Here is a 13,738-nt window from a genome sequence, read left to right as displayed (position 1 = left end):
GAAATATCATTCCATATGTAACCAGCCCCACAAAGAGCTGGGTATGGTGGATGAAGTTCACTTCAAGTAGATCATGCAGGTATAAAACAGCTGTCATAGCCCAGTTTGAGGACATACCCAGGAGAGCCCCAGTCCAGGGTTTGGCTCCAGAGGTGGTGCCTTTCTGAGCAGGATTATGACTGATTTCAGGAATTGATCCAAAGAAATTTGAGTCTCCATAAACTATCAGTCACATACCAGCTTGGGAGAAGTTTTTCCCCATTTAAGAACAGTGTAAGTGATGTCCTTTTGTTTGCTTTTAACTTGGTAATTTCATGGGATTGATCAGTGTCCTTGTCCTCTCTGAGTCACTCCATTAATGTGGAAGATAAGTGCTATGTGAGAAGGGAAAACAGGCTACCCAAGATCTGCTGGAGTCAAAACTCTGCATAATGTTCAAAAGAATAGTTTGCAATGTTTCTGCAGAAGACATGAAACTGGGAAGAAGTGAGAGCTCATTAAAATTGTCACACATACTTTTTAAGTAAAGAACTTGAGAAATCAAGCAGGGATGATAGGTACAGCTTTTAATTAACCAGGCCAAACAAACCATCTCCGAAAGTGTTGTCTCATGTGAACAAAAGATTGTTGATGGCTATTTGCTTTGATCTTAAGAGCATGAAAGAATAATATGTATTTAGCAAGGCCGATAGAAAAATAAAATCTGAGAAAAGAAAGAGGTGTCAACTCATTAGATTTTGAAGTGTTTTGTGCACTGCTGTATTGTTCAGCCTATCTGTTTTAGAGATGTACAATTTTAATTCATGGATGTCAATTACATTAATTCAATACAGCAAATGCCTTTGAAATCTCCATCAAAATCGGCTGAGCTGCACTGGTGTAATACTAGGGGTGATTCAAACCTGTGTCTGCAGATTTCAGTACTTCCAGTAGTACAGTTATCTTTTCAAGGGCATAAAATAATTCCTTTCAAAATAAAGTAACCCTGATACTTGATATAAAGATTCACCCTTCTTTTCTCCTGTCTGCCTCTAACATCAAGTGTCTGACACCTCATAATGTTATTGAAGTCATCATCACGGCACTGTGCAGATAAAAAGGGAGTATGCTGGATCTGATGAAATCAGAGGCAAAGTAATTTTTATTATCTGAGAAATCCTATTTGAAACCATGTCTTCGCAGTCTCACTTTAGTGCTCAAGAGCAAAACCACCGTTGCTTTCACAGGCTATGAAAAGCTATTGTTTATAAATGTCTTCCGGTATGCTAGCAGACGCTGAGACAATAACTGACTTTTCTAATTTTGCGAAGATTGGTAAGCATGAGAGAGGCTGAATTAAAAAGCACAAGGAGAAGCAAGCAAGGGACAGCCACTTGAGCACAGATCTCAAGTGACTCAGTATTCCTACTGATTTATGCAGATGTAAATGCGAGTAAAGTTTGACTGAGTGAATGAATTGTACCTGCTGATGACAGCTCTGGTATTTTTGAAAAGGTCCCACTGAGTCCCATCTGAGATCCAACTGTCTGTATTATATGTTAATGATCTTTGTACCTGTTTATCCTATTCTGAGTGTAATTTGTATGCTAATACTATTGCCATTTAATAAACTATGCTTAAATGAAGATTTTCCTTATCTGCATGCTGGTATAAATGAGCTTCATAGTTGATTGACAATTAACTGGAAATAAAATAAATGCCATTAAACTCTGTGTTAACTATTTAGATCAAAACAAAATTACACAATCTATCTGAATAGTCTTATTAAAACATCTTAGAAATAACATCTTAGAATACCATTAGCAATGGTAAAAGGTGTCAATGAAACACTATTCCTGTTTCCCCAAATTTCTAAATGTTCCTAAAAATGAACGTTATTTTTGCATAGAATCTTTGCAATTTGGAACTACAAATATTTATTTTATGCAAATATCTACAGATATCTGAATTGAGTTTTACTCCATTGTGAAGCTTCGAGACAAATTACAATATTTTCAGGAGACTGTACTCTCATTAACATAAAACTTCAATAATTGCTATGCTGTCTTTAATATACTCATGATAAATGTGAGGCAGGCAAATGTCTTTACATGATGGCCAAAGCAAAAAGTAGAAAAAACGCCATGTTTGTAGATATGTGCCTAAACCTATTGTAGTATTATGTCTCAAAACTTTCAGCTGTGGAATACTGGGCAGCAGCACCTCTATGCATACAGGAAAGAAAGACGTGCCAAACAAACAGCTAGTTTGATAATGGACCAAAACAAAAGATAACACCCCCCAAATGTTTTAATCTCTTCAGCTTTCTAAATCATTGCAATAATTTTTAAAAAGAAAACACTACCCTGCCTTTTCCCATAGTAACTTGTTCTCATGTCGTATTTCACAGATATGGCCCACTTATGGCTCTTCTCTCCCATGTGTCTGTCCTCATCCTATCTGAAATCTAAACAGTTGATGTCATGAGATTTCATATAAACTAGACTGAGACAAGAGCCATACCTTAGCAAGTCCAGCCAAAAAGGTATCTCTTAGTTACAAGTCTACTTTGTGGACAGGGCATAAAAAAACATGGCACTTATCTAGCTGTACACCAATCAATGTGAACATTCATAGTAGAAAAAAAATATAGTGGTAAAGTAATACACTAAGAAGGAAAGGATCAGGAGCCAGACTGCAAAATTCTGTGGTGAGAATCCAAGTAGAAAATAACCTGAATTGTGAGAGAAAAAGGTTGCCATATTTTCTATTTGCCAACAAATTCTGTTGCTTTTATAAGATCTTTACAGCTCTGGTACATCAGAGAAAAGTTCTTCCAGCACAAGTTGGTGTGCCCACACTACTACTATTCAACCAAATCCCACTATTAATCATTATTTTTATGATTCAGATATTATCAGAAGTTCAGAGGCAGCCATTCATACAACCAAATTCACTCCAGATGTAAAACTAAGACCTTAATATGGGACTTAAGTGGAATTTAAACAGTACTTAAGGCCCTGAATTACCCTGTGTGTGGGAGTTTGATTCACTTAGAGAAATCTTTTTTCCCTATCTGCTTGTCAGAACGTATTTCAAAAATAAAAGTACAATAAAACCTGCAGTTAACTTTAAATTATTCCATATATACTAGCAGCAAGTGACACCAGGTACACAGCGTGGTGCTGATTTGTTTTTAGAAACCCTGAACCAGCACGTTCGCGTGCACGCATACACATACTAGATGTGCAGCACTGGAAATGCTCTTGCTGTAGGTGTATTCTAATGTCTAAGTGATTAATTTTTAACAATCAAATCAGGAAAGGGATTTTGGAATGAGTAGTCCAAATTCCCAAGCTTGGGCAAACAATTCCTAAGAGAACAAAAAAGGAAGGACCAAAATCCCCGTTCTTCAGTGAGAAGCTCTCACTGCTGCTTTGCCATCGATGTTCTCTCTGAGCTCATCCCCTGAATTCCTCTGCTCTTCTCCTTAGCCTGACTTCATTCATCTTTGATCATTTCAGCTTCCACACTGACCACTCTTATCTCTGTACATTTCCTTGCTCTTGTGTCTTTAGGTCTCATTACTTCCAGCTTTCTGTACCCCTTGACTTGGCTATTTGTTGGTTTGCAGGAAACTCTGCGACAATCCCCAGATTGTCTGCAGAATTTGCGCTTAACTTGACCTATAATGGTTGGACACTGAAGCCTTAGACCCACGGCCTTTCTTGAAGTAACACAGAACATAGATATTTTGTCATTTTTATGTATGACTAATATGCTACCTCTTGTATGAGTCTCTTAAGCAACTCTGCCATTCATAGAAAATTTGAAAATATATTTAGTTTTCATAGAAAAGACATAGTAAAATATTGGTATTTCTTTGTAAAAAAATTTGATTTCCAATAACTTCCCATGTATTCAAGCTCCAGCACATGCTAAAGCAGAGGTGTTAGTATCCTCTTACAAATCCTTCATGTTGACCAAGCACTAGCCACATTTTCAAGGTGCTGTTTCCTGTACTCAGTCTCATGTAGTTCTTCACACTAAGAAAAATCCCAGAAATTCTTTGTCTTTTCATTCACCACATCTAGAGCATAACTGGCAAGAGATACCCATTTACCTATCATGCCAATCAATAACATCCTATTGCGTCTTTTTACATCACATCCCCAACACACCCTGATCTAGCCGTTTCCTCTCACATCACTTTTAGGTCAGAATTTTTTCCATCAGGAATCTTTTATTTGTTGTTTGTGCAGTGCAGCACAGCATGCTTTTCATCCACTGCTCATAATTCTGTATGCTATGGCAATACACACAAGAATAAGTGCAACAGTAATGATGTGCATGGCAGTACAACTTGGACTAGAAGAGGATCACAGAAGGTTGCATTCTCTCATTATTTTTTGCGTGAACTCCTAATTAGGAACCTTGATTCAAAGCCTGTTGAAGTCAATGGAAAAGCTCCAGTGAGATTAGCTGGCTTTGGATCAAATCCTAAACATCAATCAGAATATGTGCATGAAGCAGGGACAGAACATGAACTAAAAGGGAGAGAGGGCACAACACTGACACTCACTGGGGCTTAGTTTATTACAACTCCATATGACATGGAAGAGTGACAGATTGCTTGGGACATCTCAGCATGTAGGACAGCCCCTCGGAAAGGCTCACCTTAACAAGGTTCCCAGGAGTTGACTAGGAACAATTTAAAATTGTATTACAGAGATGTCATACAGAAGGGAAACTGTAATAAATCCAGTATCATGCAGGTTGTCACTCTTCCTTAAACATGAGAACATATGGTTCATTTGCTTACTTGATGCTCACGCTATCTGATGTGCTAAACAGTATTACATTAAGCAGTCAGTAATACATGATGAAATTAAGTTTATTGGCTTGTTCCATTATGAAACTCTCTAAGGAGAGAGAAAAAAAAAATAAATAGAAGAAAAGCCCTTTTCTTATGTCTTCCTCTGCACTAATATTCTGTCTTCTGCCTGCCAGAGTTTCATAGGGTCAAGTAGCAATGGGGGGCCCCTCCTGCCTTCTCATTACTTTACAGTGGATTGAGTTCAAATGGAAAGATAACAGAAGAAGAAGAAAGGGGGAAAACAAAGGAAAATAAGATTAAGAAAAATAAAATATTCTTTTTCTTCCCCTCCTCTGTTCTCGTTCTTCCTTCCCCCTGTATCTCCTTCCTCATCTTTCACACAGTTATAAGCTTTCTCCTCCCCTGCCTTCCGTCTCCTCTTGGGGGAAAAGACAGAATTAACTAGAAGCATGAAAAACACAAAGAAGGAAAGACTGGAGGTACTTCAGGTCAGTCTGAGGCATTTTCTTGCATTCCTTTGATTGTAAAGCTTTTTTTTTTTTTTTTTTTTTTTTTTAATGCCAATTTTAGCAGTTTTGCTGGATCACCAAACATTCCTGCTCATTTTTACTCACTCTTCAGTGAGTATTGTCATGGTTTATGATCGTGCTAGATTCAATGACATTATCGAGAAGTAAGCCTGGGAAAATGCTTGTATACTTACACGCAACAGTGAAAACAGAAAAATAGAACTGCTGTTGGCAAATAAATGTTCAGAAAGTATATTATCTCCACCCTTACAGGTCTTTTGCAATATCTTTTCTGTTATCATTCATAAAAAAAAAGGAAGACCATTTTAATCTGAATGTGAGATACTTTTAGCCAGAATACAGAATGCTCCTTGCAGCTCTCAGCATTCCATTGGGAAGGTAAGGATGGGTTTTATCCAGTTAGCAACAAATACATTGTACTAGCATGGCCAGAGAGATGAAAAAACAAAGCAATTCTACACAGTAGGCTCAGGTTTTGCAGGAGTTTTCATATCTTAGTATGCAAACTCAGACCAAACACAGAAAGCAGACAGGTAAATCCATGTCTTTGATTTCTGTCAGTTTAGTTGTTAGCAAGGAATGGAACTGAAGTGATTAATCAAATTTAGCAGATGTGGAATCAATTCCATTGGTTCCCTAAGCAAAATTAGAAATTCATCAAGGGAGAAGCTTAATTTGTATTCATGTTGACTTACAGCGATGGTGTCTAAGATATCTGGAATTGCTCTGATTGCTGATGCCCACACTTCAAGTGCTCTATTTAAAAACTAAAATAGGAAATGAACTTCTTTACAAGCACAAAGACATTGATAAGATAGAAGGGTTAAGGCATATCATCAAAGCTATGCAAAGCTTCTTGTGGTAGAAAAGCAAAAGAATAAAATGGAAATACACTTAATCCAGGCTTCGAAAACTGGACTTAAAATATAAAATAATAGTAATATTAATATCCCATTCCTATTCACTTCACCACATTGCTGTAGAAAGCTGGGAATAGGATGGTAAATGTTGGAATAGCATAAGAAAATACTTCACATATGAAACTTGCTACCAGCATACAAATGTCTATACTATCTTTATCTGCAAACAGTGGGTGCATAAATCAGGGTGGTTTGTGGCACAAACCAGCATGACAAGCAAAGCTTCTCTTTGCCTGTGCGACTCAACTAGCGTGACTTCAGTACAGGTTTCTTTTTTTCAAACACTGTAGGTGTTTCATTCCCCCTGCTTTGTTCATCTAAAAGTTAGGCATCTCATTTGAGATAGAGGTGCCTGCCAAGAAAAAGTAAATAACTACCTTAGACTGCATATTGACTTCAGCTAAATAAAACTTAAGTGACATCAATCTTCTCCTTTGTTAGTAGACTACTACAAAATTTGGGATTTTCAATCCATTTTATCATGATTCCTCCCCAAGCAGGACTTTTATTTTTTTTATTTATTTAAAATAATGGATATTCTGGAAGGTTTCAGTACAAGCTAAACAAACAATGCTGACATTCTGGTAATTGAAATGTTTCACTGCAGTTTGTTGAACTGCCCTGACACATTTCTTTTCAAATTGGTTCAAGCTGAAATGCTATTTCACAGTGCAATATGCTTTATATGTTTTATTTGATGGGTAGATCGAGGACCTCTCATGTTTACCAATTAACTGCTTTTTTAAAATCTCCTCCTTTTCTAATTCCAACAGCAGTCCGCAAGAAGACAGACATTTTAAAAACTTTTTTTTTTTTTTTTCAGTGGTGGGGGGTGTGTATGGAGCAGGGAAGAGACCTGATTCCAAACAGTGGAGCAGCAGAAGAAAAACAGAAGTGGACAGCAGTTGTGCAATCTCAGAAGGTTGTAGAAGAGTGGTCCTGCCCAGGAGACTGCCCAGATGCAACATACAGCTGTGACCCTTTGGTTATCGAAACCTGTTGGGTTGTTGCATCTCTCCTGGTAGCAAGAAAATCCCCCTGAGCCTCCAAGGGGCAGCTGTGAGACCTCAGCAATTACCAGATAATTCTTCTAACCCTTAGTGGTAGTCTCCAATCACAACATCTGCTCAGTTTTCTTTGTATAAGGTTGTTGAAAGACAGCTTTTCATTTCAGTGCTCAATCACTCTGCCATATTTCCTTTGAGAAATGGCAGTAACTTGAATGTAAAATACAAAAAATAAATTCTCTCTCCCATGCCACACTTACCAGGTAGAGCAGCTTTGTTTATGGCAGAGAATCAATTACCATCCTTCACTGAGATGGGGTTGAAGACCGTCCTACAGGCAAGACCAGGAGCCAACACATATTGAGCATATCTTATTAACCCCTAAACATACTTCTTGTCCAGTCCCCAGAAAAGAACTTAAATTATGAATATTTGCTTTTTACTGATTATTAATGCATGGAAAGTGCTGCATATGACTAATGCATTTTTTCAGCCTACCTCATTTCTTTGTTTTCCCTCAGCTATCTTCATTAAAATTCTGAGTGGAGTGAATCACATATGTTTATATGCATTCACTACAGTGTTTGGGGATCCTTGGTTCATGCTGAGGGAACAGCACCTCTCCCTGGTAAGTAAATAGGGTTCTAATTCCCATTTATTAAAATGTTTATATCAATTTTAAAAAAATAAAAACAAAACATCCTGAATCCACTGAAGATGATATGACATACATTCATGATAAAATCAGAGTCTAAACTTGCAAATTTGCTTTAATATATGAATTGTTTCTTTCCACTCTTTCTTTTCCACTTTTCCTCAGTGGGTGCATAAGATGATAAAAGTGAGGTGTGAGATGAAGAAAACTCCCTCTGGATTTATTGAGAATACATAACAGAAAAATAGCTCCTATCTGTGTCAAAATCCCCAGCTTGGGAGTTCATAGCGTTACGTTTGTTCTTTTTCTCTGCCGCATTTAATCTCCACATTAGCTAAAATCCACAGCACATGCCAAGGAAAGGTCTTGCATTTGGCAAAGGGCAAATAAATCTCTTCCAACTTTGACAGCAGCCCATTGGACAAGTGGCATTGCTCCCAAAAGCCTATTTCACAAAAATTGGATTCAAAGGAGGAGGTCAGTTTCCCAAAAGAAATCTTGAAGCTGTACTAGACAATACGTAGAAGCTGACTAGAGGAATCACATGAAGACAGAGAAGACATAAACAAGGATTACATAAACAAGGATTCGCCAACCATGGGATTTCTTTTGATTCCTGTAGCTGATAATCTCACATTGCCACTCCAAAGTGGCCAGCTGCACTAGCCAAAGATAAAGCCCACTACACAAAAGGTGACCCATATGAATTAGGGTGAAAATCAATTATTTTTGAGAGCTATGAAATAGAATACTCAGTGTAGAAGGAACACTAAGAAGAACAGTAAGCAGACCTGATATATGTATATTTGCTTTCCCATTTAATGTAAAAAATTGATTGGGAAATTTTTTTGAAGGACTTGTGTATGATTCAAATGTAATAAACCATTCTACATCAGCTAGAGTATAAAAATAAGTGAAGATTCAGGTAAAGGTGTTTTTGAACTACAGAGAAGACGGGAGAGAGGAATTGGGCAGGAAGAAAACATCTTCAAAGGCTGAGGACCTTCACCCAAGTACTGCAGCTTTGTAAATATAAAAAGGCTTGACAGAAGAACCCCAGAGGAAATCAAGTATAAAGTATTTCATGGTGCCTTTATTAATAAGATGCATAGTCTATTAATTAACTTTTCCTATTTAGCACATCTATATTTACACACTTAAACTGACATTAATATAAAGCAGTGTTGTGTGATATTAATAGCTCAGAGGTTCAGGGACAGCAGTAACTATGCATGCATGACCATCATAACCTATTATCACAAGTGAAAGGAAGAAGGTGAAGAAGAACGAACATCCTTTTTCCCCTAGGGTGAAATAGGTCTAGTTGCACTATTTCTGTAACAAAAGATTGAATTTGTCCAAATCATTCTCAGGAAGCTATGTGGTTTGACTTATTTTTCAGTACGTCCATCACAGTTTTGCTGTCAGAACCATAAGGGACTGGTATTTCTCCCCCCCAGCATATATAGCCCAAACAGATTTTAAAAACCTAGAAGAGAAATCCACGTAGACTATAAACACTGCATAATGAAATGTGAGCAGATATAAGGAAAGCTTTAGTTAAAACAGCGCATCTGTATGGTACATGTCAGGATTTAATCATACATACAGAAAGACAGAGCAGGTTCTTTCTTTTTTATGAGGAAAGATGTGTGATTTTAGTACTTTAATTAGCTGTGAAGAGAAATTACAGCTACACAGATCCTCATTTCATTTCTGCTTTCTATCAAAGATCTCTGGAAAAAAAAATACCATATAGACGATTTATTTTATCTTCTTTAAAACTGTGGCATTATCTATTTTGTCATTCAATAATAAAAAAAGCCTAAAATTCTACTTCACACCAGTGGACACCCTGGTAATATTGTTTTGCACACGGAGTGTTTAAAATCCCTTGCATTTGCCTCAGTGCAAATCTTGCTCCTTTTGTTTACTTTTGCTCAGCAGCAGAAGGCCTTCTGGGATGCTCAAAAATTGCAGCATGCTTATAATTGTTAGTAAATTAATACAGAAGTACAAGTAAATATGGCACGCAGTATGTAAATATTTTATTTTTTTTTTATAAGCAGATCAGATGGGGAATACCATGGTGCTGGAAGTAGCAAGGTCTAGGCTTAATTCAGTGATTTACAATGCAAGTTCTAGATGGTGCCCTTCTTGCTCCTGTACTCAGTGTCAGGGTTTACCCATGGTAAACTGCATAATGGGAATGTTTTGTGTCCTACAGGGGTAGACTGAGTCTCCATACAGTAGGAATGAATAGGCTTTTTTTGTGGAATAGACCATACAAAAATGCAAATAAAAGATTTGACTGAGCACTGGTTAGGAAAATATTTTCAGTTAATAACTGAGCAGTTAAATAGAAAATAAAACTGGCATTATTGACAGGATGGGAAAAAAAAAAAAAAAAATCAATGGAAAGTTCTCTACAGACTCTGGCACAGATTGCTTACCCATAGCTTTGTTTTATTGCAACTACCTACATGAAATACCTCTTCTCAGCTTTGCATTTTTCACGTCTACTCAAATTTACTTTTATTAACAACGTATACTATTTGCTATATTGCTGTTATATTCATGAACTGAAAGAGATAAAGATTATAGTTCTTAGACACTTGTCCATTTCACTCATCTACCTACATTTCCACATGGAAATAGAATCATGGTTACACACTGTGTCTTGCATTAAAAGCAACTTATTGACTTGAGTTAATGCTTTACTGTGTAACTAGCATTGGCATACAGTATACAGTACTAAGCATAGTTTGTGGCAACCCACAAATAAACTATCAGCCATTTTAGACCCAATGTCAGTAATGTTCTGCTAAGACCATGCAACTACATATGAGTTGGCTAGGGAGCGTACTGGCATGTTGGTCCAGTGGCTAAATCCTGCCTAAACAGACAGGGGATCTGTAGGGTGATTTCGATATGGGTTATTGTACAACCTGTACAGCTGCTAAGCAATTATGCTGCAGCCTGAGGGTATATTCCACTTCTCTGAAGCCTCCACTGATGTCTCCTACATGAAGCTGATTCACTCAGGCTTTGCATGTGGTAAACAGTCAGCTCTGATAGTATTCCAGTGAATTAACTGTTGATGAACTTGAGCTTATGTATCATACAATTACCCGGGTGTATTCGGTTTGTCTTTGTTCTCAATCAGCTTTATAGCTGCAGAACTGTATGGCCACTGCTAAAGAAGAGTAGGCCTCTGGCATCAAAGTTTTCTGTCAATGAGCTGTCAAAAGCAATACTAAGTCAGCTGTGTTTCAGTGATGTTTAAATTATATTAAAACAGAACACCCAACAATCCAGCAACTAGTTTATTACAGTACCTTTTGTTCTGCCGCAGCACCTCTGAGCCTTTTCTCCAGTTAATAACTGCTCTGGGAGAAGCACTTGGTTTACAACCAATTGTAACTTCACCTCCAACTTGAACAATGGAGATTTTTTTCACAGGATTTTTTGAAAAATCAGGGGCCGCAGCTAAAAATAAAGATCACAATGGTATGCAGTTGACAAGTTATTAAATGAACTAGCTAATTTCTGAGTAACGTAGTAGGTGAATCCAATAATTGCTTTGCTTTTAAGCTTTCTGCAAGAGTAGTTGTATCAAACGTGAAAAATATATTTAAATACCAAAGCACAGAATTCATTGAGTCTCATTTATGTTGCTGTTTCTAAAGTCTCCAGTCACACAATCCTTCCTCAGGATTCTGCGCAGACTGGGAGAAGAGGTCTGTCTGCAGAGGAGGTTCCTGAGCAAAGCTTCATCAGCAGCATAAATACTTTTCCTGATCCTAGCCACAGGTATTCATCTGCAGAGTTTAGAACATGCATTTACAATTTATCAATAATTTTCTCTTTATTAACTGACTCAAAGTGTATGCACAGACGTGCAGTATTTTATGGGAAAATTCTCCTTTAGACCTACAACAGTTAATTACTCCTGAAGTCAGTGTTTTACCACTTTCAGCAGTACTCGGCTGTAGAACAACCTTTATATTTTCGTATTGATAGCGGAACACTTATAACGTGAAAAATATATATTTTATGTGGTTCTCTGGTAATCATTTAGATTATTTGTTGTATGTTATTTACTTTTATATAAACATTTGCCATGTTCTTTAATGTTAGAACTATTTTTCCCACTTCCTGAAATGATTTTTAAAACTTCAGAATAGCTATTAATATCTCAAAATATTAAGCGAAAAATAGTATTCTTTAAAGTTGAGTGCATGTGAAAAACAGACTACAAATGAGATTAGGATTTTGCCCTTAAACCAGCCACGAAATCCAAAAACATTCCCATATAGTTCTTGAAGCACAAGCAAGGAAACATGAACGTGCTTGAACTGCCAGGTAGAATTTAATCTAGTTATTTCTTAATTTCAGATTTTTGAAAGCAATGTCCTATTATACTCAGTGTCTTCATTTTAATGACATTTACTCACCTATCACCCGCAATTCAGCATTGGCATATATAGTATCATACTTGTTTTCTGCTACACACTGATACAGGCCAGAGTCTGACATATTCAGCATCGGTATGGTAAGAGTTCCATTGTATATTTGGATTCTCTCCTGATAAAAGAAAAACAAGCAAAAAACATTGACAGAGCCAATAAATGTACAATCCCAAAGATTTTTGGTATCATGCTGATAATTCAAAGTGGAGATATTTTTGGAAATCACGTTAGACGGACTCATCAGAATTACAATGCATACATCAATTATGATGGATGTATTTTCAGACCCTAACTCTTCAAAGCTTTTCAAGGCACATGTTGCAGAGTCATTGCCTTGGGCAGGTTTCCCCAGATGTTCCAGCTGTGACATGTGTTTGCCTGCTTTGCCGAGCTGTGAACCTGGGCATGCTTCACCATGAAAAAGACAGAAGCAGCTACTGGAGGGCAGGCACGGCTGCACCATGCTGGAAACCCGGAGCATCTTCCATATGGCTCCTGAGAAGCAGCACCTACATCCCTCTCCAGGGGCATGGTGAGGGATGATTTACCCTCCTTTTCTATTAGACAAATCTAACAATGATAATTGAAGATAATCAGAAAGAATCTGTGGGAGACAGAGGTGTTCAAATAACTGAAGTTTAAAATGTCATCACCTCCAAGTCACAGAAAAATGATCCACTGAAAGTTCTGCTGAAACCAACACTTAAAATCCTATTGAAAACCCACAGGTAACTATTCAAGTCAGAAAAAAAACATGTTCTTCATGGCTTGAATTTGTATTCACCATATATTGCTTTGATGTAATTCTGCTGAAATAGAGGAAACTGCACAGTATGTAAATTTGGACCACAGCTTTTTTTCTGGGTGCCTTCTCAGATGCTAGTTGAACTCTGTTGAGGACTAATCCTGAAGAAAATCATAAGGAAGATTGGACCTTTCTCCCATTGTTTCAAAAGGAGTTTTGTTTGCTTTATCTTAAGAAATAAAGAACGTTTCATGATGCAAACATAACTTTAATCTAAATATTTTGCAAAATAACCATTGCTAACTTCTGGAGACAATCATAGCTCCACAGCAAAACATAATACTGAGAAGTAAGAGAGAATATGTTCTCCAAAACATATTGGCGTGGAAGAAAAGAACAACAGGGAATTCCATCACCAAGCACACATCAGAGAAGGGATATTACTATTATTATTATGCTACTATTCTAGTGTGACTCTACTGCCTCTGAAACAGTAAGAGGAACATATGTTTTTACATTAAATAGTACAGTCCCTTGCAGAACACCTATAAGCACCTAAAACATTTGTGATTTGCTGAATGCGTACAGCCTAA

At 37.2% G+C, this 13,738-nt stretch overlaps 1 protein-coding gene across 5 annotated transcripts in view; it reads right to left on the bottom strand.

Moving 5' to 3' along the window:
- The window catches only part of LOC116492857 (contactin-6-like), a 142,107-nt gene that overhangs the window by 26,181 nt on the left and 102,188 nt on the right, over positions 1-13,738 (bottom strand). For all 5 annotated transcript variants that reach the window (XM_032193797.1, XM_032193799.1, XM_032193798.1 and 2 more), the window contains 2 exons: positions 12,386-12,515; positions 11,267-11,417 (listed from right to left, as the gene is read on the bottom strand). In XM_032193797.1, coding sequence (XP_032049688.1) covers positions 11,267-11,417; positions 12,386-12,515 — 281 coding nt within the window. The remainder of the gene's footprint in view (positions 1-11,266; positions 11,418-12,385; positions 12,516-13,738) is intronic.

Source organism: Aythya fuligula, chromosome 10, assembly GCF_009819795.1.
Source record: "Aythya fuligula isolate bAytFul2 chromosome 10, bAytFul2.pri, whole genome shotgun sequence".
NCBI lineage: Eukaryota > Metazoa > Chordata > Aves > Anseriformes > Anatidae > Aythya > Aythya fuligula.
This window is presented reverse-complemented; position numbering and strand designations above follow the sequence as displayed.